The sequence below is a fragment of the Oncorhynchus keta genome, chromosome 30 (genome assembly GCF_023373465.1).
Source record: "Oncorhynchus keta strain PuntledgeMale-10-30-2019 chromosome 30, Oket_V2, whole genome shotgun sequence".
Classification (NCBI taxonomy): Eukaryota; Metazoa; Chordata; class Actinopteri; order Salmoniformes; family Salmonidae; genus Oncorhynchus; species Oncorhynchus keta.
In genome coordinates, this window is record NC_068450.1 from 40,381,568 (window position 1) to 40,409,066 (window position 27,499).

General features: G+C 41.7%; 1 protein-coding gene and 1 long non-coding RNA gene across 2 annotated transcripts; both read left to right on the forward strand.

The window, feature by feature from the left end:
- The first annotated feature begins 854 nt into the window (after nucleotides 1-854).
- LOC127914007 (uncharacterized) lies at nucleotides 855-5,921 on the forward strand. The gene is made up of 3 exons (XR_008087591.1): nucleotides 855-1,539; nucleotides 4,160-4,276; nucleotides 4,376-5,921. It is a non-coding gene; the product is annotated as an uncharacterized LOC127914007 (long non-coding RNA).
- A 1,434-nt stretch (nucleotides 5,922-7,355) lies between these two features.
- On the forward strand, nucleotides 7,356-27,490 carry etfdh (electron transfer flavoprotein dehydrogenase). Its single transcript, XM_052488427.1, has 13 exons — nucleotides 7,356-7,595; nucleotides 9,960-10,112; nucleotides 11,919-12,148; nucleotides 16,693-16,774; nucleotides 16,928-17,046; nucleotides 17,622-17,699; nucleotides 17,971-18,117; nucleotides 18,296-18,436; nucleotides 18,737-18,880; nucleotides 20,311-20,479; nucleotides 20,808-20,990; nucleotides 21,203-21,424; nucleotides 26,998-27,490. Exons 1-13 carry the CDS (start codon nucleotides 7,565-7,567, stop codon nucleotides 27,159-27,161), a joined length of 1,863 nt encoding a protein of 620 aa, XP_052344387.1. The 5' UTR covers nucleotides 7,356-7,564; the 3' UTR covers nucleotides 27,162-27,490.
- The last annotated feature ends 9 nt before the right edge of the window (nucleotides 27,491-27,499 follow it).

A 27,499-nucleotide genomic window follows, 5' to 3' on the forward strand; every position in this document is an offset into this window, starting at 1 on the left:
AATTCTTATTTACAATGACGGCCTACCAGGGTACAGTAGGTTCACTGCCTTGTTCAGGGGCAGAATGACACATTTTTACATAGTCAGCTCGGGGATTCAATCCAGCAACCTTTCGGTTACTGGCCCAAAGTTTATTAAGACACATACAATTTGTTATTTTTTAAATTAGGGGGTGTCTATTTTGTGTGACAGTTTTTCAACCTATTACACTAACAAGCTATTTTGGTTAGATCAAATATTTGTGGTTAGCTAGAAACTCATGAAAATGAGTTGGGATGCACAATATATTGGTAAGCATATCAGAATCGGCCGATATTATCTAAAAATGCCAACATCGGCCCAATGTCTAGTTTAACGCTGTGCGCAAAACTGATGACAATGCTGACGCTATACATGCAACACAGCATTCCTAACCACAATTTCTGCTGTGGGGATCTATTTAGAAGTTTCAAACGAAGATAACAAAAAGGCCATATGCAACGTTTGTGCTCCTATTATTTCCAGAGGAGGGGAGAAAGTGAAATCATTCAATACCACAAACCTAATTACTCATTTGAAAATGCATCATCCCCAGATGTTCAGCGAATACTCAGGACAAAAGCAGAAAAAAACTAAACACATACTTCCAACAACTAAACAAGTTCAAGTCGAGCAGTCATTTGAAAGAGGAAAAACATTTCAGCGAGACAACTCAAAGGTGAAATCCATTAATGCCAAGATAATGGAATTCATTGAGCTTGACAATCAACCGTTCTCTGTTGTGGATGATGTTGGCTTTCGACTGGTCAAGCACCTCGAGCCCCGGTACATACTACCAAGTAGGGGCTATTTTTCAGATGTTGCACTACCGGAGTTACACAGTATTGTTGAAACTCACATTAATTAGCTACTTGATATGGGCGTCACTGCTATTAGCTTCACAACTGACATTTTAACCAGCGATGTCAGCCCAATGAGCATGCTGAGTCTGACAGCACAGTGGGTCGACGAGGATTTCGTAATGAGGAAAGCCGTATTGCATGCTCAAGAATGTGCTGGTTCTCATAACGCTTCTGCCATTTCAATGGCATTTGAGACCATGTTTGAAACATGAACACACTCCTCGCTCCATTCGAACAACTGACTTGAGAAATAAGCTCTTCAACTGCGTCTGCAGCAGACGTGATATCCTCCGTCATGGCACTTGAAAGACCTGCTCAACAAAACTGTCAAAACAGACCGTGGGGTTAAAACTTGCAAAAGTACTCTACTAGAGGCTGTGAACAAGTGATTCGGTGGCATTCTTTGCGGTGTCGCCGCTATGCTCGATGCTAGATACAAGGGCCGCTACTTTGATGCAGACAAGAAACAGGGTTTAACTGAAATGTTTGACACAGCTGAACAATATGGAAACGTACACAGTGACAGTGCGCACCGAAGAGGACCCACGACAGAAGAGACCATGGACAGAGAGCTGAAACTTCACTGCTTGACATGTATGATCAAATCCTGGTTGAGATTGAAATGACTGAACAAATGAACAACGAAACAGCACAGCAAGTAAGTGAAAGAAATAGGTTTTGATTAATGGTAATGGGGACATACGTAAAGGGCAACAAAATAACATTTTGGTCAGTGTGTGTTTCAACTATTTAACTGTACTAGAATACTTAAAAGGCCCTACAAATTTTAATAGCGGTTATGTCGGTGCATCCCTAAAAATTTGCTAGACAACCACCGACTGTAGTTACGTGTGCAAAGCATGTTCCTTACAAGTAAAAAAATAAAAAATAAAATTACTGTTGTGACCTATTATTATTGACAAGTCCTTCGTGAACTAGCCAGCTAGTTAACATTAGCTCACAGTTTGTGTAGTCATACTTTTTCACGTGGTGACATGCTAGCCCACCAAAGCAAGGATATATCCAGCTATATATTGCCTGGTGGGCTAGCTGGTTAGGCACCTTGGTTGCCTAGTTGGCTACATTAGCTAAAGTTAACTAGCTAACGTTGCACCGTATCTCACTGTCGTGTAGTCTGACTTTCCCAACAGGCGATGGATGACATGTTAGCGAAAACATTCAATATCCCTGCCCTGGTGGACTAGTTAGCATGTCACCACCACAGGGGTCTGGGGAAAAATCTGACTACACGAACGATGAGCTAACGTAACTAGCTAGTTAAACTTTCACAAAATATCCTGGTGGGCTAACATTAGCTAGCATGTCAAAAGTGTGACTACACGAACGGTGAGCTTAACGTTAACTATCTGGCCAGCTAGCTCACAAAGGACATTTGGGCTCAATGTTTTTCCATTCATAACACAAACGGTTTTGTTTCATTAGTCCATCTGTTGGACATGACTGATCAAATGGCCTGTGGAGTCAGGGATGGAAATTAAGCTAGCCCAAGGCTAGTACTTTTCAGACTGGGCTAGTGGTCAGCCCAGTCAAAACTGTTCGCTGCTCTGGCCCCCCAATGGTGGAACAAACTCCCTCACGACGCCAGGACAGCGGAGTCAATCACCACCTTCCGGAGACACCTGAAACCCCACCTCTTTAAGGAATACCTAGGATAGGATAAGTAATCCTTCCCCCCCCCTAAAAGATTTAGATGCACTATTGTAAAGTGGCTGTTCCACTGGATGTCATGAGGTGAATGCACCAATTTGTAAGTCGCTCTGGATAAGAGCGTCTGCTAAATTACTTAAATGTCATGTAAATGTGGTCAATGTACCAAACTATCCTAACACAGCAGTGAAATGTCTAGTATAAAATGTGCCAAACTAGCCTGACACGGCAGTGAAATGTTGCCTTTACAAACATCGCATGCCACAGATATGATGTTATATAAATATTCATACACATAGCTCATATATTTTACAGCGCTAAGCTAATCCGCCTGACTCAAATCATCTTATGTACCCCTGCTAAAACAGGAACTAGCTCACACAGCCAGCAATAAAACTACCCCCCTAACACTATCTCCTCAGCTTTGTTGTCTCCCGACCCCAGGAAACAAAGACATTCCATCGCATGAACACATACACCCAGCCATAAAAACTGCCCCTCTACCTCACAAACCCCTGACACAAACATCTCCTAGAATAAACACTCTTCACACCTTCTACTGGTCGGGTGCCCAGAACAGAAGACTGCTGTGCACCAATGGGGGCTTCTACTCTGGCTAGAGCGGGTCCGCCTCCAACCCTACGGGACCATTCAGAAGGCATCACGACAAGACTCTACCTACTTTATTCTATGTATACAAATGAATGTAACCTTTGTATAAGTTCTCTTTTTCACCTGACTCCTTATCGGGTTATATGAACTAGATCCGTGCACGATGTAGAACAAGATATCTTTGACTCAATAAACCGCCTTTTGATACACCTGATTCCACTCTGTCCAGCGTCGTTGATTTGCATTCCCTCTCTAGTATGAAACACTAACAATGACCTACATGCTAGTAGAAATCATGGTCTGCTGGCCATTACCTCAAATCCTTATGTTCCATCCCTGCATCTCAGTCCAGATGATCCCCCTACTACTGTTGGTCCTCAGTGACCTCACGGCTGAGGGATTTAACTTTCCTCTTGAGAATTAGAATCAGACGTACAGTCTTATAGCTCATAGCAATACTTCACCTCTTCAGGAAAATAGTACCCTAGACTGTCCTGATCATCTAGTTGAGCATTCCAGATAATTCCTCCATCCCAGCAGAAATGTTCTATCCACATAGTAGGATTTTAGATGTGCAGCTAGATCAAAACCCAGTCTATTTTACCGTTACTATAGTCAAGTCTGTGGGTTATAGTATTTTAATATAGATGTTACCATTTTAGTAATTATTTTAGCTAGCTACTTTCAGGTGGGCGGACTGGAAACCCAGTGACAACACACTGGTCTGCAGCTGCCATTTTCTGTTGGGAAAGATAAATGGCCCAGTATTTACCAGAAAAAAGGTAGCTCATCCTCCATGGCAGAAGAGGAAGATCCAGACTGTTGATTGGGAAACAAGAACAAACAATGAGGTGTGACAATTGGGTGTTGAGGGACCATTTGTCACATTGTTTATCATAACACAAACACACCCTGGACAATGTGTTTTCTGTCCAGATAAAGATGGGGATGCAGCATTGAAAAATACCTAACACTGACCAAATGCCTCCGTTTTCCAGTCCAACAGGAGTGTATCCCTCAGACAATCCGGTGCATGGACATCTTGTACCAGTTGTGATCCAAGCGTGAGCATCTAGTTGTGGAGACTACAACAGATAGAGCCTGTGGACGGACAGGTCAGTAACTCATCAAATGTGACGCAATATTGTGTAAAACATTGAATTTGTAGATGCATCGGAATGTTGACTTCATGTCCCATATCCCCCATGTTTTAGACATGAGGCGTGACATGCAGAACAACAAGCTCACCCCACGAGAAGCAGTGCATGATCAACGCCATCCTCAGCAAGATCTGCTGGAAGTGATGTACTCTCTCACTCACTCCCTCTGGGGGTAAGACATCATTTAAACATCACAGGAATATATTCCCACTGTGCCCATGATAAAATGCAATGTCAACTGTTTTACTACTGAATGAAACTGAGGAGATGCATTCAGACCAGCCTGTGATTGAACTTAAGTTAACTATATTACTTTAGTTGGCTGCTGTGAGCAAAACTGGAATATAATATAACCTATTCTAGGAACCTTTTGTTTGTGTATGATCTTTATTCATTGTTCACTTGTTTTTCAACAATGTCAGGTACAGGCAGGGATGACTGGGGCCTTCATCAAGACACAGGGGTAAAAAATAATTTGAACATCACATGTATAAATTCCCACTGTGCCCATGATAAAGTTAACCACATAAATGTATTTGTATGTAATATAACCTATTATGGGAGCCTAGTGTGTTTGTATGAACTGTGTAGAATATTTTGGGAATATGAGTCTGTCAGAGGTTGTCATGCTGGATGGGGATGATGACGGAGGCTTTGGTGGTCCACACAACAAAGTAGGTGTCCCTTCCAGTGATGAGGATCTGACCTTGGACCTGGTACCAGTAAGAATGGTCTTTACGGAGGTGGTAAGATCATACCTCCTTGATATAGAAATCCTTCGACTTCACTGCCTCTTCAGTGGTAAGATCCCTTGCACCATAGGGACACTTGACCTCCACCACTGCTGTGGTGCCCACCAGGCCATCCGGTGAGGCACCCAGGATCCCAGACTCCATGACACAAAGTCTTGACTCCTGCAGATCCATCCCTGTAGCCATTTTTATTGCCCTCGTCTTTGATATCTATGCCCCACTTTACAGACAACAACCCATCCAATGACTGTGATCGGAGGACCCTTTTAGCAGCAACAGAGTAACGGGCTTGGCCCTAACCACTGCTCCATAACTGCTGGCCGTCAACCTCCCTCCCCTCATGGTGTGCCAGTTGGGGTTGGTGCGCTGTCCAGCTTGGTGCGCTGGGGTTGGTGTGCTGCCGTAAAGCCTCCTGCTGCTCCACCGACAGCGCCATGCCAGCCAGGATGCCTGCAAGCCCCAGGTTCCCTTGCTTCGAAACAATGTCCGGTACAAGACAGGGATGACAGAAAGGGTAGCGGTTGTTCTGGCTCAGGTTCATGGAGATATGCCATTCCATTGAACTTGCCCTGGAGACGGTTCCTTAGCCACTGAAGATCGTCCTCTGTGGGATCCCCTGGACAGAGGGTTGCAGTCTTCGGCCGGGTACAGGTCCGCCACTAACTGCACCTAGTTGGGCACAGCTGGCTTAGGCTATATGGCTACACTTACGAGCTCCACGGAGGCATTCACATGGGGTAGAGAGAATCCCCTGGTCACCTATAGACACCTGCCAAGATGAAGGATATTAAGTGCCACGTCTTTCAATGCATGACTTTGAACACCTTTAAATTAATTTGTAATAAGAAATGTGCTATATAAATAAAGTTTGATTTGATTGATGACATTAGAAGGTGTATAATATTTCATAAACTGTAATTTTCGAGGACAAGTGCAGTTTTCCCATAAATGTGTAATTAATAATTTGGGATTTTATCACTTGACATGTAAATCATAAAGTGGGAAGGATCCTATAAATCAAGACTGTAAATAAATAAATAATGTGCCTTTGAAGATTTGTCTCTGGTAATGAAAGTACAATACAGGCTCAATTTCTAAACAAAGTCAATTCTGAATGTCAATAGATTTTTAGATTAATTCTCATCAATGACAACATTCTAGAACTGAGTTATCACTCACCTAAGTCTGGTATCCGGGGTAATCTGGTTAATGATTATATAGTTTATTAAGTGGCTCTTTCCTTGTAGAACATTGACAGCTGTATACAACACATTGTATTGCTAATATGCTCAAACTTAACTTAATAGATAAACTCCCCGACACAGGATAAACTTTATCCCTCATGCTTGCCCTGATCAAACCAGTAAATTGCACATCACAATAGCTGCACTTGTCCACATTGCCAGATTTATAGTGGTCTTCTCCCCTTTTAATGTTCTTATGCTCATCCTTGAAAAATGCTATAAGGTCTTAAATAGACACCAAAGTCGATATACTGTACAAACAACTATCTAGGCTGATTTATTGATCTACTGCTCTGCCAACTAGCTAGCTAAAGTGTAGTCAGTGGCTAGCGAAGACACAGAAAGGGGATGGAAGAAGTTCAACACTTAATTCAAGTAATTTTAATACAGCACATGGATTCATCATGGATGGGCACAGGTCTCTCTCTGATCGTGCTGGTGAATGGTAGCTGACTATGTCGGCTAAAGATGAAGTGCTGGAACTTCCTGCAGGATTTTTTGCCTTGCTGAGGTTCTCAGTTGAGAATAAAAATTTGAGTAAATTGAGGTGAATATATTGATAAAACTCACCTTGTCCAAGAGAGAATTACAGTTATCAAAACATCACACCAAGTTAAAACTACACCAAACACGTACCACATTTGAAGTGCTTGTAAAACTCACTATATGGAAAATGAATGGTGGAAGATGATTAGAACCATTTATGTGTTTTAACTGCAAAGTTTTATGGGTATTATGATGACTGTGGAGCTCTATAGAAAGCAATAGTAATGGCATCTTTGTGTGGGCATTAACTCAGCCATGGCTTGTTGGCCAAAGCCTATGTGGAAATAAATAGAGTTTTTGTCGGGTTTTTGGATAAACGCCGAAAATAAAAACGGACTGAAAACAATTTTTAAAAACGTCTAAAAAACAAAACGTATAAGATTTCCTAAGCCTGCGTTAACCTCGGACCTAATTGTTGCGGTTTATCCCAAAACTTTATTTCCACATAACTCATTTCCGGTTTTTAGATCTAAATTTACCCAGGTACCGCCTCATTTGACTCACGTGAACGTGCCAGAACATTGAGGCATATGCGCACTGTGTGGAGTTACCGACAACTTCAATGGTTTGTTATGAGACGAATTTTGTTGTCCCAACAGACTTGCATGATCATTGGGGTGGCTGAGCTGTAAGAGCCCTTTGTCAGTACCTAAAGAGGACTGCTACTAGCTAGAGAACTAGCACTAGCTGACCTTCATACGATGTTTCCAGCTAGCAGATATTCAATTCAAGGTAAGTTAGGTAGCCAGCTATTCACACCGCCTGTCAGTTTCCATATATTCTCGGTCTTACCTTTTGACACTTTATATGTTCCCCTATTTTGTAAATGATAGTTATCTACAATTTGACAGTGGCATGGACTAACATTTACTTAGTAAATACGGTTGACATTAGCTTTGGAATCTTGAAACGCTAGCTCCAGTCTGGTACCTTTTCCCGGTTTGCTAAGCTAGTTAGCTAAGCTAAATATAGGGCAAAGTTGAAGTCAAATACTGTTATAATATAGGTCACTAACGATTGTCCTTTGGTCAGCCAATGTTAGTTTAGTACGTGCAGAAATATATTAAGTATTTTGTACGTTAACTAATATTGAACTAAAGTAATATTATTAGTTATGCACTTTCAAAAGTAATTGGCTGACTATCTTAGCTAACTAGCTAGCTAGTTTGACGGTGAGTGTCAATATTGACAGTTGTGACGTCTCATGGCGTCAATCTACTGACAAGCCAAGGCACGAATCATTGTTTGTCTCGGGAAAGCTAGCAGTATTTGTTGACTGCTATAGGTGATAACTTAACTGGCTGATACCAGTACTCTTTTGCTGACAATCTCATGACCTAAATGGACGTGGATTACATGCCTATTGACAATTGCACATCAGTGGCGGTTGGTGCCGTTCAAAATTAGGGAGAACAAAATAAGTATATCGCCTTATTTCTATTACAGATGACTGTCATTCATATACTGTACCATTCACCCAGCTCAATCGAACATAGATGGGTTTACGCTTCTTTGGGATACTAAAATTTGCCCTATACCCATCATGAGGTTGCTACAACCTAGCCTACAAATGAAAGTTAATAATGTAGGTGCACAGTTCAAGAGACAAATTGGATTAATCAAAATGACAGTGAAACTTACAATACCGACCTTGCACACTCTTGCCTGCATCAAGCTGATCAGGGGTGTAATCATTAGTCAAAAATCAGAGTTTGTATTGGACAAATTCCGGTAGGTCCCTCCCTGTTTCATTCCATTTAAGAAACGTTTTGCAACAGAATCAGCAGAATGAATTCCCCCCAGATCACCTGCACACACAGTTCACTCTCACAGCAGCCACAAAGCATGCATCAACATCACTTTGCGCGTTGTTTAATTCCTTCTCACATTTACGCCCTCTTCTCCTCTCACCTTTTCCCTTTGCTTGTGGACTTCAGTGCACAACACAGCCGCAGTCTGACCAGGCGCAAAAACCTCTCCAAGCCAAACCTTCATACCATAACCACTACTTGGGCTACATCGATGTTACCATATTAACAGCTAACATATAGTAAACCCACAAACTAGGTGTACAATCATGCAGTCCAGTGTACAGCAAGTAGTTTAGCAGTTACACCGGCGGACCCCAATGGCAATAAATTAATAAAATCCAAAGCTTTGCTTAACTTGGAAGAGTTGCAGTGGTGGATAGCCTTAGCCTACTAGCTAACAAATAACATTCCTCTCTTTTTCAGTCAGGTTGTTGTAGGCTAAATTAGCTGCATAAGTTAAGTGAAAGGTAAACTAAGAAGAGAAGAAATATAACAAAATATAGCTCTGCTGCTTCATTAATTTTTAAAGAAATTAATTTGTTCAACTGTTAAGCTATTGTCTTTCTCTCTCTGAGTCAACGACTCACCGCACTATATTGGACTGCAGCGTTCACTGTAGGTTATGCTTTCAGTACTATATTAATTATCTGATCCTATAATTGGATACTGCATACTGCAAGAGCTATAATAGGTTGGAGGACATCCCCCGGAAATCGATTATAATTACTGTGTGTCTGGAAAAGGGATGTGAACCATGAGCCTCCTGGGTTTTGTATTGAAGTCAATGTACAATGGGAAATAGCTGCCCACCGGCTACACCATGGTGTAACCCTAGAGGCTGTTGAGGCTACTGTAGAACTTACTTTCAAAACAGTTTTAATCAGTTATTTGGTGACATGAATATATTTACTATAGTTTTATCTAAGGATCACTTTTGTTTTTAAAGTTTCACTGTTTTTATGAAATCTGCTGAGTAGGATGGTCCTCCCCTACCTCCTGATATACCTCCACTGCTACATACGCCCATACAAATCTCATAGGCTGCTACACAGAAGAATAGTGACACGTTCAGTTGCAATGTATTGTACAGCGTAACAGTTCTGCTGTATGACCACAATAAAACTTCCATAATGACTTGATTCATCAAGATAGCTGTAAACAAAGTCATGTCTTGAGTGTCCTTTTTACTGTCTGACTGTGTACTGTGCATAAGTTAACATGTGTACACACTGAAGGTATACAGTTGGACCTCACCAGTCCGTCGGCACTGCCTTGTTCTTTGCAGCCCAGAGGTGTATACGAGCATTGAAAACAGTGCAAGCGGAACATGCACCTCCACAGCACTACACGTGGCGACGGAATTGCTCGTCTGCAGTGATGCCTCGCATAACATCACACTACACAATCTTCCCCAGGGACAAAGACCCACGATGGGAAGGTACTGTGTAATTCTCACCCTTGACACACTGTCTGAAATGGAATGTGTTATATTATGCAAGACCCAAACACCTTTGTTTTTTTTCACCTTATACCAATGCTGATAACATTTTAACTTCTCATATGTGAGTGGGTGGGGAATATTAGATTTGTCTTCCTAAAACAAACATATTTGCAGTGGTTTCCTCTCGTGTTGGCTATACAGCCAGTTAACCACTCCTTTTCAGCCAGGTACTTTTTTTACAATTCGTAAGTCAGAATAAAAGTTGGCTGAGCTCGGTCCCGCTAGAATAAACAATATGCATCTTCTAGCGAGCTATTCATAGGACAGGCGCCCATCAGTCAAGGTGAGTGATGACAGGGAAACTCTATTGGTTTAACAGTCTGCTGTCTGTCCCACCTCCCGGTGTGTGTGTTGTGTATGCTGCGGTTGAAGTCAAATTTCTTTACACTGAGGGAGAGAGCATGATGCTCCTTTATCTATTTGAGTCAACCTTTTGTTTACTAGTCCAACGCTCTAACCTCTCGGCTACCTGCTGCCCTCTACATTTGCAAACATTTTCTAAATACCTGTTTTTACTGTGTCATTAAGGGGTTTGTGTGTAGATTGAGGAAAATGTATTAAATCTTTTTAGAATAAGACTAACGTAACAATGTGTAAAAAGTGGGGTCTGAATACTTAATGAAGGCACTGTAATATAGTATTTTCAAAGATTATTTATATAGGTCTACTGATTTAATCCAAGTGACATGGAGTAATCAACTGCTGCTTTCTGCGTAGCAAAGCCCATGATTAACACCTACTTCATTTCAGTCATACCTTTTAAATGCCTCTCAAAAGGAAGCTTGAAGCCTTTGGAAGTCGGCAGACTCTTAAAATATTATTTAAGAAGAAGTTGTAAAACAAGTTTTTATTTTATTAATGACATACTGCAATTCAAAGAGTTGCAAACACTTAATTATTTCACTAATTTAACTGATCTCTTAACACCTATGGACCCAGAGCTTATTTTTGAGCATTTGTTCTGTTTATTTTAGAGACCCTTTTTTAGAAAGTGCCCATCACACAATTTGAATTGAACCTTTTGATTTATTTAATAAATTAAGTAAATAGCCCAAATTCTGTTTTGATAAACTATTTGAAGAAAATACATAATTGTTTCAATTCATATCTTGCAGTAAAATACTTTAATCTAGAAGACAGGTTAAATGTACAATATTTAAATAAAAAAAGTTACTTAGAAAATAGGCCTGATCTTCAAGGCCTAGAAAATTATAACAATACTGAATTCATACATTTTCAGTCATTTAAATTGTAAACACAATACCACAACTAATGTTTCCAATCAGGGAGGTAAACTTAATAAAGTATTAAATAATTGCTTTGTATTTCAGATTGAATCAAGGCATTAGAATGTACCAGAGGCCACGAAAAATAGAGCTTGTCCTGGGGGATCCTGGCTGCCAACTTTTTCTATTTGGCTGGGTACTCTATGTGCTTGTGGAAAATACTAATTGTCCTTCAATGTGCATCTATGGGATGCTGTTGCAAATTAACGCTGATGTCAAAACTACAAGTTCCTACTTTCGACATTCATATAGTACGACATACTAATATTCCAGTTGGTCTTTATGGAGGCTTGTGTAACCTTGCCCGAAACCTGAGGATTTGTGTGATCTCCCCCAAGCTAATGACTAGGCTGTAGCTCAGTGGGCTAGTACATTCTTGTGCTGCTCAGACGAACAAGGTTCCAAACCCACTTGGTGACACATACCTATTTGTGTGTGGCGTTTTGTTTCTGTCCAGGTGTGGAGATGGAGCGGTTTGCTGACGAGGCTGATGTGGTGATAGTGGGAGGGGGTCCCGCGGGGCTGTCGGCAGCCATCCGGCTGAAGCAGCTGGCCAAAGAGCAGGAGAAGGAGCTGCGTGTGTGCCTGGTGGAGAAAGCGTCTCAGATCGGAGCACACACCCTCTCCGGGGCCTGCCTGGAGCCCAGCGCCCTCAACGAACTCTTCCCAGACTGGAAGGAGAGAGGGGTATGTTAGTGTGTGTTTGTGTTTGTGTTTGTGTGTGTGTGTGTGTGTGTGTGTGTGTGTGTGTGTAGGGCCTATAGGCTATCTGTCTCTAGCTTCAATTGTATCTGTTAGGCTTGGGCAGTATACCATGCAATGGTTTTTAAATACTGTTGAAACTATTTTGTTTTAGAAATGTGAATATTTGTAGCTACTTTCAGTAAATACCTGCAGTCAACTCCTGCAATACATTAGGAGATAAAGAAGATTGCGTTAATTAGGGGTTTTTCATTATGAAGCTTACATGTAGTCCCCAGTCACGTTGTGTTTGTTTACAAGCACACAATGAGAGACCGGCACCTTGAGTCACTCACTGTTGTGCAGCAGTTACAGTATGGAATTCACAGCTAGATACAGTGCATTCGGAAAGTGTTCGAACCCATTGACTTCTTTCCACATTTTGTTACGTTAGCCTTATTTATGAAATGGATAGAATAAAATCTCAATCTACATAATGACAAAGCAAAAACAGGTTTTTAGAAATGTTTGCTAATGTATTAAAAATGACACTCAAATCACATTTACATAATCACCCTTTACTTAGTACTTTGTTGAAGCACGTTTGGCAGCGATTACAGCCTTGAGTCATCTTTGGTATGATGCTACAAGCTTGGCACACCTGTATTTGGGGAGTTTCTCACATTCTTCTCTGCAGATTCTCTCAAGCTCTGTCAGGTTGGATGGGGAGCTTCGCTGCACAGTTATTTCAGGTCTCTCCAGAGATGTTTGATCAGGTTCAAGTCCGGGCTCTGGCTGGGCCACTCAAGGACATTCAGAGACCTGTCCCGAAGTCACTCCTGCATTGTCTTGGCTGTGTGCTTAGGGTCGTTGTCCTGTTGGAAGGTGAAACGTCACCCCAGTCTGAGGTCCTGAGTGCTTTGGAGCAGGTTTTTAATCAATATTCTCTCTGTACTTTGCTCTGTTCATCTTTGCCTTGATCCTCACAAGTTTCCCATTCCATGCCGCTGAAAAACATCCCCACTCCACCCATGCTTTACCGTAGGGATGGTGCCAGGTTTCCTCCAGACGTGATGCTTGGCATTCAGGGCAAAGAATGCTTTCATCAGACCAGAGAATCTTGTTTCTCGTTGCCTGAGTCCTTCAGGTGCCTTTTGGCAAACTCCAAGCAGGCTGTCATGTGCCTTTTACTGAGTAGTGGCTTCTGCCTGGCCAATCGACCATAAAGGCCTGATTGGTGGAGTTCTTCAGAGATGGTTGTCCTTCTGGAAGGTTCTCCCATCTCCACAGAGGAGCTCTGTCAGTGAACATTGGGTTCTTGGTCACCTCCCTCACCAAGGCCCTTCTCCCCGATGGCTCAGTTTGGCTGGGCGGCCAGCTCGAGGAAGAGTCTTGGTGGTTCCAAACTTCTTCCATTTAAGAATGTTGGAGGCCACTGTGTTCTTGGAACTTTAATGCTGCAAACATTTTACAGTATCCTTCCCCAGATCTGTGCCTCGACACAATCTTGTCTCGGAGCTCTACAGACAATTCCTTCGACTTCATGGCTTGGTTTTTGCTCTGACATGCACAGTCAACTGTGGGACCTTTGTATAGACAGGTGCCTTTTCCAAACCATGTCCAGCCAATTGAATTTACCACAGGTGGACACCAATCAAGTTGTAGAAACATCTCAAGGGTGATCAATGGAAACAGGATACACCTGAGCTCAATTTTGTGTCTCATAGCAAAGGGTCTGAATAGTTATGTAAAAAGGTATTTCTGTTTTTTTATTATAAATTTGCAAACATTTCTAAACCTGTTTTTCGCTTTGTCATTATGGGGTATTGTGGTGTAGATTGAGGGGGGGGGAATTAATTAATACATTTTGGAATAAGGCTAATGTAACAGTGTGGAAAAAGTGAAGGGGTCTGAATACTTTACAAATGCACTGTATGTCTACAGAAATTACATCCTGCTTCTATTGCCTGTTTGAGTGTTTCAGTAGCCTACTAATTTCCGTGAGCACCAAGCCTCACGCAACCACATGTAGGATAAACAATTTCACAAATCTGACTGTTTTTCATCTTCGTTATGCTGTAGTAAAGGGTTTATACATTTTTTCCCCCGTTAGAACAGCCTCTCTGGTATTACTTTTCATTTTGTGTTTACACTGTTTCAAATGGTCAGAAAAATGATATTAATAATAACCCTCGTTATTATTACTATTATGATCATTATAATAAGTAATATCATTATTATTATTATTAGTAGACTTATTATAGCAGTTTTGTATAACCACCATCGATGGAGCTGTAGTCCTAAGAGCGCATTCTGTTTTGTCTTAATACTGTAACTTTGGCCTATGATTCATACAGTAGCCTAAGTAATGAAATAATCATTCATTTGTTCAAGTCATCATACAGCATACAGCAGTTCATGATTTGAAATGCAATCAAGCATTTTAGTTTTAAAATAAAATAACCTCAACATTTTTGGGAATAATTAGCTGTAAACAATAAATAAACTCTTCCATCTTGGCAGTCGCTTTCACGAATGCTTGCGACTGATTAATCTTTGCTGTAATAAATGCTCTACAAAAAAAACATGACAACACTTATCATTTATTTAGTGTTGACATTGTTTAGAACAATCAAACTATATTGCTCCTTTAACTTATTTTTCTTGATCTCCAGTATTTTCCACAACTAGTCAAATGTATTCCACACACCTGACTCCCCCTTTATGTCCTGAGCAACCAGTAAACAAACATTCCCCTGTTTCGAGTTGTCCTCCGCATCCATTTTGCTGTCACGTGTTAATGTGTTCAGAGTTTGTCAACCATTTTATTGATGTGCTATAGGTCAGGCCCTATTGGTCACGTGCATGTGATGCATGCATGTGTCATGGAAAGAGAGCAAGAGTTAAGGTAGTAGGGAAAGTTTTTCCTTAACAAATTAGGGATTTCGGTAACAGAACTTTTCAGGCTGTAATTTTGTTGCCGCTTCAGCAACACGGACAGAGTGATAAACACTGTTGATGTTCTGTGGTGGCCGCTGCAGCAGGGAGGAGTGAGAAACAATGGGTTTTAGTCCGTCACTCGCTGTCTTTATTTTTTTTTTAAGTGTATATACAGCGCAGAAAGTCTGGGCCCAGCTCGCACAATCAAATCAATTGCGGTCAGACTCCCTCTAGTTATGTGTCTTAATTATTTCATCAAACCGTGCGCTTAAAGCATTAGACAAGCTCAGTGCATATAGTTGATTAGATTAAAACATACAGGATGTGTGTGTTTGTGTGTGTGTGTGTGTGTGTGTGTGTGTGTAATATATATGGAAAAATACACCAAAAAAATGTTGACCAATCGATTGGTCGAAAGAACAGACGACCAAGATAAAAAAAAAAAAATAAAGAAATCCCAGTTTTTCCCTGGGACAGCCCCACTCTACTCGCTTGCTAATGTGTGTAATTCCTTATTCTGGGTAATGGAGATGGGCAGTGATATCAATAATTAGCTGGCAAGCCTTAGGGCTATCATGGCAAACTTACTTTACTGGTGACATGCACCCAGGGCAAATTTGAATATTTCTGCAAAAACTTTGATCTATGTGCTAATATTTTGATGTTCCTTACATTATTACCACCTTCCGGAGACACCTGAAACCCCACCTCTTTAAGGAATACCTAGGATAGGATAAAGTAATCCTTCTCACCCCCCTTAAAAGATTTAGATGCACTATTGTAAAGTGGCTGTTCCACTGGATGTCATAAGGTGAATGCACCAATTTGTAAGTCGCTCTGGATAAGAGCGTCTGCTAAATGACTTAAATGTAAATGTACAATTATTCTGTTAGTTATAGCAGAGTTGGAGTCAGTGGGCCATAGACATTCATGAATTGAATTACACTCCTGCGGAGATGTGCCCTATCTAGTTCTATGGAGAGAGGGATAGATTTATAAATGAAATGCACTCCCGTCTGAGGGCTGCTTCAGCAGGTCCATTGAAAATGTTAAAATGTCATCCAGAGGAAAGAAGCATCTTCACACTGAGTTCAGGAGTTTCTTTCCACTGAGAGAGATTTTAAAATGAAATTGTCCACAACTCTGCTCTCTATTAAGTATTGAGCACGTCAGTCTAAGAAAGGTTGCCAGTCTATGGAAAGGTTGTGAGGGGAAATATGCAGCATAATTCACAGATACGGACCTGGCATTTTCTTTTTGTTGTCTTTTTTTTTTTGTCTCAGACATTACATTTAAGCAATTTAGCAGATGATCTTAACCCAACTGGCTCCTGTAAGTCATTATTGTTAAGTGCCTTGCTCGAGGGCACATCGGCAGATTTGTCGGCTCAGGGATTCGAAACAGCAACCTTTCAGTTACTGGCTCAACGCTCTTAACCGCGAGGCTACCTGCCGCCATACCTAACTGCAGACATAACTATCACAGACATAACGTTGAGAGTACATCACAGTCCGAGACAACACCATGATCCTGCCCAAGGGAACATCTTGCAAGCAACACCTAGGCTAAAAAAAATGAAGTGTTCTGTTATTTGTGTACTCTTCTCTTAGGCACCCTTGAACACAGCAGTGACCGAGGATTTGTTTAGTATTCTAACCGAGAAGTATAGAATCCCTGTCCCAATGTTGCCAGGTAAAGTCACATGCATGTTTTACAGGACATCTTTTCAAATGACAACTCTAGCTTGTCACCTGTAAGCTCTGTCCTAAACATAAAGCTATTATGGTATGAGCTTTAACTGTGCTGTCTGTTTTTCATTCTATTTAATTTTTTCATCCCCCCCAGGTCTGCCCATGAACAACCATGGGAACTACATTGTGCGGCTGGGTCACTTTGTACATTGGTTGGGAGAGCAAGCTGAGGAGCTGGGAGTGGAGATATACCCAGGCTACGCTGCTGCTGAGGTGAGCACCGCCCACCATTCATGACAATTTCAGAAAACACAGGCCATCTTACTAATATTGGCGTGATAATTACCATTGACAAGCTACATTGATCTTTCCTGGAACGTCAGCTTTTTCTCAGTAAACATTTACATAATTGTATGCCTTTGACCAGATCTGCCCTACCAAGCAAAAAGGCAGTAACTGCTCATAGCGTGGAACCGAGAAAAAGGGTTTTTATTTACCTTGGTTTCACAGTAACTTTATGCAGTTACTGCTAACATGAAACGCCCATTTTCTCCTGAACACAGTACAATATAGGCAGGATTACTTGTCCACATGATTAAGCATGTATTTAATGTAGCAAAAATGACATTAACTCATTTTTAAACAAATGAGCAGTTACTGCCTTTTTTCTTGGTAGGGCAGAGATATAGACTGATATTTTGAGCCAGCTCTGTTTTCATGCCTGAGATCTATTTCACTGATGCTTGCTCTCCCAACCAAACGTATCGCGACTGGCTTTCATTGATCATGTTTGCTTGAGGTGTCATTCCACTTTCAAAAGTGTTTTAATTTCAGATTTTGTTTTTCAGGTTTTGTTTCATGAAGATGGAAGTGTGAAAGGAATTGCCACCAATGACGTGGGCATCGCTAAGGATGGTTCGCCAAAGGTAAACTTATGCAGATTTGTGTCAATAAAATGGACTCATCACTGTATGGAAAGTCTTTAAGTTATTTTCATTGGACAAAGTACAAATGTTTTTCTCCTATGTATGGTCACTTTGTACAGTATAGAGTTTGACTGTAAAAACAGAGTTTTATAAATAAAAAAAACAAGGAAGAATCAGCACTGAATAGAATATAATTTGTTTTATGAAAGTGACAAGTAGCCTCATCCCTGGTGTATCAGAATAACATTCTCCTCTCAATTTGCCTCTGCAGGATGTGTTTGAGAGGGGGATGGAGCTCCATGCTAAAGTGACTCTGTTCGGAGAGGGCTGCCACGGCCACTTGGCCAAGCAGCTCTACAGGCAGTTCAAACTCAGGGAGAACTGTGAACCACAGACCTACGCCATTGGCCTGAAAGAGGTAAAATCCCAAAGCAACTGTATTTGGACCGAATAACCAAATAATCTGTTTTTAATCAGTCATACAATACAGGTCTTCATGTTGCCAAATTAGAATGTCATATTCATTACATTTTTGTCATTTAGCAGATGCTTTATGCACAACGACTTACATGAATGTTGTTTTTCTGTTTAACCAGCTGTGGGTGATTGATGAGAAGAAGTGGAGGCCGGGCAGAGTGGAGCATTCGGTGGGCTGGCCGTTGAACAGGAACACGTATGGCGGCTCCTTCCTCTACCACCTGAACGAGGGCGAGCCACTGGTGGCCTTGGGCTTTGTGGTGAGTCCCGATTATGGCAGCCATTTTGGCTCCTTACAATGGATGTCAACTGCCAAACTACCAGCCATGTTAACACTTGGCAACGGTCTAAACACTAAATGAAATAACATTTGTAAAACTGAGGTCAGTGTATGACAATGCACTATACTTCTACCCTTCTCTTTATCTTCATTAGGCCAACTTGGGCATAAAGGGATAACTTGAGATATGTGATAATTCAAACTTTTATGAAGATCATACATTGAGGTCAATGACCGATTGTATCCAAAAACGTAATGCTGTGTATTTCCCCACTTCCAGGTTGGTCTTGACTACACCAACCCCTACCTAAGCCCCTTCAGAGAGTTCCAGCGCTGGAAGCACCACCCCTTCGTTGCCAAGACCCTGGAGGGAGGTGACAGAATCGCCTACGGAGCCAGGGCGCTCAACGAGGGAGGCTATCAGGTGTGTGTGTATTTTTTGATGTACTACTCAAAGGTATGTGTGTGGCTCTGTGCCAAGGTTTCTGTTAGCCGATAATAGCCAGCTTTTCGGTGATAAATAAAATTGCTGCCTGTAAATTGCCCGGGAGAAGAAGAAAAAAAATCCCATTGTAAAATAATGCTTTTAAACCTATTCATTGATGGAAATAAATTTGACTGGTCATGCTTATCGTCCTATAGGTTAAATGCATAATTATGTGGAATTAAATTAGCACATGTACAGTATTTCTGTATCTTATTTATCACATGCGTACAGCATATAGATACAGAGCCTTTGAGTGGAAAATCTGTCAGACACTCAAACAGCAAATGCACAGGCAACGGAAGGCAGGCTTCCTCAGCTCGTCACACACCACTTTGCAATGAGCTGGAGGCAGTATGCATTTTGAAAATGTATACTTAACTGTTTGAAACCCGAATGTTTTACTACATATAATGAGGCATGTCTTACCTTGCTTCAAGGTAGCCTAGCTAAAATCAGACCATATCCGTGGTGGCAATTCTTCTATATCAACTTTCTCTCATTGTCCAGTAGCCAAAGGCAAAATCCTATTCATATTAGCAGCCTATGCTAGTTGTCGCATATTAGAGCTCCCCTCTTTCAACATTTCAAACAGATATTTTCATCTTTGTCACATGAAACCACTTGCATGTGTTGGTGCACTTTCACAAGGGTGTTTTCCAATGAATTGCATTATGGAACAAACATTTGCGCGTTGCCTTACTGCCTTGTGCGCGTTGCTATGTTTTATGTAAAGAAATTAACAGCTTATCAACATTTTTAAGCTAAACATTCAGATCTGTTTAAGCTAAACATTCAGATCAGACTCATTGCTTTTTAAGGTTTCTTTTTATGTAGCCAAGGCCCAATGGTTGCATGAATTTGGGATCTATCGTCCCACAACTGTTCCAGAGTCTGTTTTGAATAGGCTGTTTCTTTCTCGAAAAGCTGACCAATACAATAGGTACACTTTTCTACTATGGGGGATAGTAGATTGACATAGGCTAGTGTTTTTGCTGTTCGTTACTCATCTTGTTGGCTGAGGAAAAGTACACGTGGAGAGTTATTCTAACATCTTCAAAATGCACATCTGAATTCAGTAAGAGGGACCACATATTGTTGCATCCTCGACTTGCATATTCTTTTTATAATCTAAATGGGATTTCTCTCATTCTGAGCACTATGGATGGAATCCCTAATCAGGTCCAGTAAATAAAAATGCTGCCTGTCAAATGTCATGCGCCACATTTTTGTAACTTTAATGTGTGTCTCGGCATCAAAAATGGGAAATACGTGAATCTTAGGTCAGGTTTTCCACTGGTTCTTATTCCATGAAAGCATTTTCCCATTACATTCATGATTATAATCTTTACCGGTCTTCCTCCATCCAGTGCCTCCCTAAAGTGACATTCCCTGGGGGGATGCTTATCGGATGCAGTCCGGGCTTCATGAATGTACCAAAGATCAAAGGCACCCACACGGCCATGAAGAGCGGCATGCTGGCCGCAGAGGCCATCTTCCCCAAAGTCACAGCCGAAGACCCAGCATCTGAAACGGCAGGTAGGTTAAACCAGACCAAAACCTTTTCCTTTGATTTAAATGCTCACACACACATACACACACCTCTCACTGATTGTACTGTGAAGCCAAAGGCACATTTCTACATTATAAAATATGCAATGAATACACTATTAAAGAGTGTAATTTGTTGAGACATTTATCGCTAATGTTAATTCCTTCTCTCCAGTGTGTCATTTTTGTAAGTAAATTAATGCAATTTTATTTGATGAAAAAAAACAAAGTAAATGAGCTATTTTAATTTGTGGGTGCAAGATCATCTCCAACATATCTGAATAGAATGATACTTTTCTGGTAATTTGTCTTCCAGGACTTCACATACCGGAGTATGAGGACAATTTGAAGAAGTCTTGGATCTGGAAAGAGCTGTATGCAGTGAGGAACATCAGGCCGTCGTTCCACAACTACTTTGGACTGTACGGGGGCATGGTCTACACTGGTGTCTTCTACTGGATACTTAGAGGGAAGGAGCCATGGACACTGAAACATGCAGGTGCAGCATATTGATGATTTGTATGACGTATTCATCAGGAAAGATGGTCCGTTTCTGGTTCGGCCAAGTTGTTATTGGACAAGGCAACAACTCAGTTTTGCTATATGCACATCAAAATCATTCACTCATGCTAAGAATTGCCTCAAGGAACAAACCAATGTTTTATCTGGCCTGCAACCGAGGTTTGATAACTCCCAACTCTTTTACCCTAGGCTTGGACTCAGCCCAACTGAAACCGGCTAAGGAGTGCACGCCCATCGAGTACCCCAAGCCTGATGGCAAGCTGAGCTTCGACCTGCTCTCTTCTGTGGCCCTAAGCGGTACCAACCACGAGGGGGACCAGCCCCCCCACCTCACCCTGAAGGACGACAGCATCCCTGTGGCCAACAACCTGGCCATTTACGATGGGCCCGAGCAGCGCTTCTGTCCAGCAGGTACCACTGATGCACAATTACAAATCCATCCTTAGCCCATACACCACAGGCACTTAATTTAGATCTGAAAGGGTTGGATAGGTATAAGCAATAGGTCATTATCAATAAAATGTTACAATACAGTGCAGAGCATTCGATCTTTGACAATTACACGTAGTTTAAGGGATTGTTAAATAAATGTTATAGCTACCTAGCCAACTATTTGACTTTAATATAGTCACACCTCGAAGAGCATAGTCAGAACTACACATTTCCGATTATTCCACATTTAGCTAGTACATCAGTGCTTTTTATGATCAGTAAACATGAATTGATCATGTCATTTCAGATATGTGCATTTAGTTGCTTCATCGGATTAGACTTTTGAAAAGAGCTTGACATCGGCAAGTCCTCGTCCTGGTAAAGTTGTCAGTCGGACTACTGTCATCACCACTATAGATGGCAAGCAAATCAAACAATATTTGGATATAGCCATCTAGTTTATCCCCTGAAAGTTGGCTTGTTAAGAGATGTGATTTGTTATTAGCTCTGTTTAAGCTAGAGATATCTGTTTTGCATGGGCTCAATACAACACATTGGCGGTGAAAAGTGGCAGAGCTACAGCTGTGTTTCAGACCATGAGACATCCTGAAAATCGGTTCTCTCACAAATGTCTGTAGCGTCGGAATGGTTTGGCCTAAAAACTATTACGACTCACTTATGGAAAGGTGAGACTCTTACGAATACCTACATGTTTTGCTCTACAACCCCCACAATCGTCACGGGAATCGTCTGAACTCGGTACCGCTGATCTGCCAACTTCTGTCTGTAGCGTCCCAACACTTTGGGCTACATACACACTAATATGATCCCTCTATAGAAAGGTGACTCTCTCATGGACACGTACATGTTTTGCTCTAGGACGCCCACAAGCCTCGCCAAAAGGTAGCCCAGTACCAGTTCGAAAATTAATGGCAGTATTTATGGAAGTAGTTTAGTGGCTAAAAAAAGGGTTAAGTGTCCTATATCAGAGAACCTGTTATTTATTTTGTTAATCTCTTTTATGGTTTTCCATCCATAATATAACTATTACATACATTGTTGAACTTGACATTTTCAAATGGGTGGTAATCTGATGGATAATAAGTTGGGACACAGAATGGCTGTTTGGGAGGGCTGCACTGCACACAACAATCATGATTCTGGCTGCATAGCTATATTCACAAATCTATCATTAACCTACACTATATATACAAAATTATGTAGACACCCCTTCAATTTAGTGCATATGGCTATTTCAGCCACACCAGTTGCCACCCGGTGTATAAAATCGAGCACACAGCCATGCAATTGCCATAAACAAACATTGGCAGTAGAATGGCCGTCATAGGATGCCACCTTTCCAACAAGTCAGTTCATAAAATGTCTGCCCTGCTAGAGCTGCCCCAATCAACTGTAAGTGCTGTTATTGTGAAATGGAAACGTCTAGGAGCAACAACAGCTCAGCCATGAAGTGGTAGGCCACACAAGCTCACAGAAATGGACCGCAAAGTGCTGAAGTGTGTAAAAATCGTCTGTCCTCAGTTACAACACTCACTATCGAGTTCCAAACTGCCTCTGGAAGCAAAGTCAGCGCAAAAACTGTTCATCAGGAGCTTCATGAAATGGATTTCCATGGCCGAGCAGCCGCACACAAGCCTAAGATCACCATGCGCAATGCCAACCGTCGGCTGGAGCGGTGTACAGCTTGCCGCCATTGGACTCTAAAGCAGTGAAAACGCGCTCTCTGGAGTGATGTATCACGCTTCAGCATCTGGCAGTCCAACGGATGAATCTGAGTTTGGCGGATGCCAGGAGAACGCTACCTGCTCCAATGCATTGTGACAACTGTAAAGTTTTTCATGGTTTGGGCTAGGCCCCTTTAGTTCCAGTTCAGGCAAATATTAATACTACAGCATTAAAGTGACATTTCTAGACAATTCTGTGCTTCCAACTTTGTGGCAACAGTTTGGGGAAGGCCTTTTCCTGTTTCAGCATAATCCCCCCGTGCACAAAGCGATGTCCATACAGAAATGGTTTGTTGAGATCGGTGTGTAAGAACTTGACTGGCCTGCTCAGAGCCCTGACCTCAACCCCATCGAACACCTTAGGGATGAACTGGAATGCCAACTGCGAGCCAGGCCTAATCGCCCAACCTCACTAATGCTCTGGAAGCAAGTCCCTGCGACAATATTCCAACATCAAGTGGAAAGCCTTCCCAGAAGAGTGGAGGCTGTTATAGCAAAGGGGGAACCAACTCCATAGTAATGCCCATGATTTTGGAATGAGATGTTTGAGCGTCCACATACTTTTGATCATGTTGTGCATGTAGGATTAGGAAAGTAAGGAGTGGCCTTTCTTTGCAAAACCAGGTTCATTGATAATCAAATATGAGTCACTCGAGAGCAGACCTACAGTAGTAGATAAAGGTATTACACGGAACCCAAACCGGCTGTGCGTGTGCCCCATCGTGCATACATTTATTTTATCCCCCCACTCCAAATGCTAGCGATCACGACATGCAGGTTAAAATATCAAAACAAACTCTGAACCAATTACATTAATGCTTTTTAACCTGTCCCCTAATTACACAAAGAAGGGCCAGAAGTATACAGAATGGTGTCGTCTGCGTGGAGGTGGATCAGAGAATCGCCAGCAGCAAGAGCGACGACATTGACGTATACAGAAAAGAGTCTGCCCGAGAATTGAACCCTGTGCCACCCCCATAGAAGAGTGCCAGAGGTCCGGACAACAGGCCCTCCGATTTTACACACTGAACTCTATCAGAGAAGTAGTTGGTGAACCAGGCGAGGCAGTCATTTGAGAAACCAAGGCTGTTTACTCTGCCGATAAGAATGTTGTGATTGACAGAGTCGAAAGCCTTGGTCAGGTCGACGAATACGGCTGCACAGGATTGTCTTATCGATTACAGTTATGATATCGTTTAGGATCTTGAAAGGGGTTGAGGTGCACCCATGGCCAGCTCGGAAGCCAGATTGCATAGCGGAGAAGGTACGGTGGGTTTCGAAATGGTCTGTGATCTGTTTTGTTGACTTGGCTTTCGAATACCTTTTTAGAAAGGCAGGGTATGATAGATATAGGTCTGTAGCGGTTTGGGTCTAGTGTCTCCCCCTTTGCAGAGGGGGATGACCGTGGCAGCTTTCCAATCTTTGATGATACGAAAGAGGTTAAACAGGCTACTAATAGGGGTTGCAACAAATTCGGCAGATAATTTTAGAAAGGGTCAAGATTGTGTAGCCCGGCTGATTTGTAGGGGTGCAGATTTTGCAGCTCTTTCAGAACATCAGCTATTTGGGTGAAGGAGAGATGGGGAGGCTTGGGCGAGTTGCTGTGGGGGGTGCAGGGCAGTTGACCGGGGTAGGGGTAGCCAGGTGGAAAGCATGGCCAGCCGTAGAAAAATGCCCATTACGACCCATTACGGATGCAGGCAATAAGGTAGTGATCGCTGAGATCTTGGTTGAAGAGAGCAGAAGTGTATTTGGAGGGCAAGTTGGTTAGGATGATATCTATGAGGGTGCCTGTGTTTACAGCTTTGGGGTTGTACCTGGTAGGTTCATTGATCATTTGTGTGAGATTGAGGGCATCAAGCTTAGATTGTAGGATGGCTGGGCTGTTAAGCATGTCCCAGTTTAGGTCACCTAGCAGCATGAGCTCTGAAGATAGATGGGGGTGTCCAGGGCACAGCTGGGGGCATAGGGTGGTCTATAGCAAGCTGCAACGGTGAGAGACTTGTTTCTGGAAAGGTGGATTTTTAGAAGTAGAAGCTCGAATTGTTTGGGCACAGACCTGGATAGTATGATAGAACTCTGCAGTAGATTGCCACTCCGCCACCTTTGGCAGTTCTTTCTTGTCAGAAAATGTTATAGTTAGGGAAAGAAATTTCAGGATATTTGGTGGTCTTCCTAAACCAGGATTCAGACACGGCTATAACATCCGGATTGGCAGAGTGTGCTAAAGCAGTGAATAAACCAAACTTGGGGAGGAGGCTTCTAATGTTAACGAATGAGAGCGCCTGGGGAATGGGAGTGGAGCTAGGCACTGCAGGGCCTGGATTAACCTCTACATCACCAGAGGAGGAGTAGGATAGGGGTATGGCTATAAGAGCTGGTCATCTAGTACGTTTGGAACAGAGAGTAAAAGGAGTAGGTTTCTGGGCGCGATAGAATAGATTCAAGGCATAATGTACAGACAAAGTTATGGTAGGATGTGAATACAGTGGATGGAAACCTAGGCATAGTGACATTGTCTCTAGAAACATAATTTAAACCAGGTGATGCCACCGCATGTGTGGGAGGTGGAACTTAAGGGTTAGCTAAGGCATATTGAGCAGGGCTAGAGGCTCTAGAGTGAAATAAGACCATCACTAAACAGAACAGCAATGGACAAGGCATATTGACATTAGGGAGAGGCATGCGTAGCCGAGTGATCATAGGGGTCCTGTGAGTAGTTAAGCTGGCTAGAAACACGGTAATGTAATTGGTTCAGAGTTTATGATATTTTGAACCTGCCGTGTCTTGATCGCGTTTGGTGTGGGGGGACAAAATAAATTGATGCACGATAGTGTACGTGCGGTTCTGTGTTAGGGTTGTGTCAATTTGCTTTTCTTAAAGGGGTAAGTAAACAATAGGCTTTAAGAATATCAGCTAACTGTAAATCGCCATATTGCCATTGTTGCATCACTGGCAAGATTTTCCCCAAAAATATCTGAATCACAAAACTGTAAGACCATGAACTCTGTGCATTAATGAGCAAAATGTGCTGGTGTCGAACCAAATTAAAACATGATACATGTTTTGAAAGCTGAGAAACAGCCCTTTCAAATGATAGGGCATACAATAGCATCACATGGTGTAATCAGTCAAGAAAACACACATTTCCCACACTTCCTAATGAAGATGGAGCATATTAAAGTCTTCCTTATTTTGTAAGGTTTGAAATCCGAATAGAAATACATTAAACTCTGAGTTATAGCAGTTTTAGGGAACGGTCGTATTTTTGTAGAATTCTATGGAATGTATATTAACTACATACTTGCACTAAAAGATATTACAAATGGCATTTAGTCTGACATATACAGTATGATACTCAGACAAATTATATGAATAAATCAAGAACTTTGAGGTGAATATGTTCTCATTAACCTGAAAAGTACAAGTTATATTTGAATTAAAATATGGCATAACAATAATTGGCATTTACAACTTCATTTTTTTCTGTACATACTTCACTAGGCCTATAGCCTAATTACCCAAGTCAGAATGGGAAGAAATTTAAAAGCATGCAAGGGAGACTAAATCACCATTGCCAAATGAGCTACTGGGTTAAGACTAGAATCTCTTTAATGGAGTACCCCAATCTAAAAAATAAAATAAAATAATCGGTCCCCTACGATGCATAACTGCTTGCATTCTGGTGCAACACAAACATCATCCTATTTTCTATCTTTCCTGTAACAATTTAAATGTACAGTGGATGGAATACATCTTTGATTGCTGTTTCCATTTTGAGACGCCCTTCTTTCCCCCTTTTACTAGGTGTATATGAGTACGTTCCCCTTGAGACTGGAGAAGGTATGAGGTTGCAGATCAACGCTCAAAACTGCGTCCACTGCAAGACCTGTGACATCAAGGACCCCAGCCAGAACATCAACTGGGTGGTGCCCGAAGGCAGTGGAGGACCAGCCTACAACGGATTGTGATTTTGATTCTCTTCGTTGAGGTGGCTGCAAAAACACATTCGGGGCTTGCAGAATACTATACTGTGTGCCTAGATATGAAACGGAATGTCACCATATTCTTTCAATATGGGAATTGTAAAATGGTTATAAAACAAGTGGCTTTGGTTCATGTATAATGCACGTCATAAGCAAAAAGCTGCATTGACATAACTTCAAAATAGACTAACTTAACCCACTTAAATGTATTAGCTATTGCAGGTACCATTTGCAACGGTGTATGATCTGAGAGATACTGTACATAATGTCATTAGTGGGACAAATGTATGTTGGTGAATAAATATTTGCCATGCCTCGTGTCA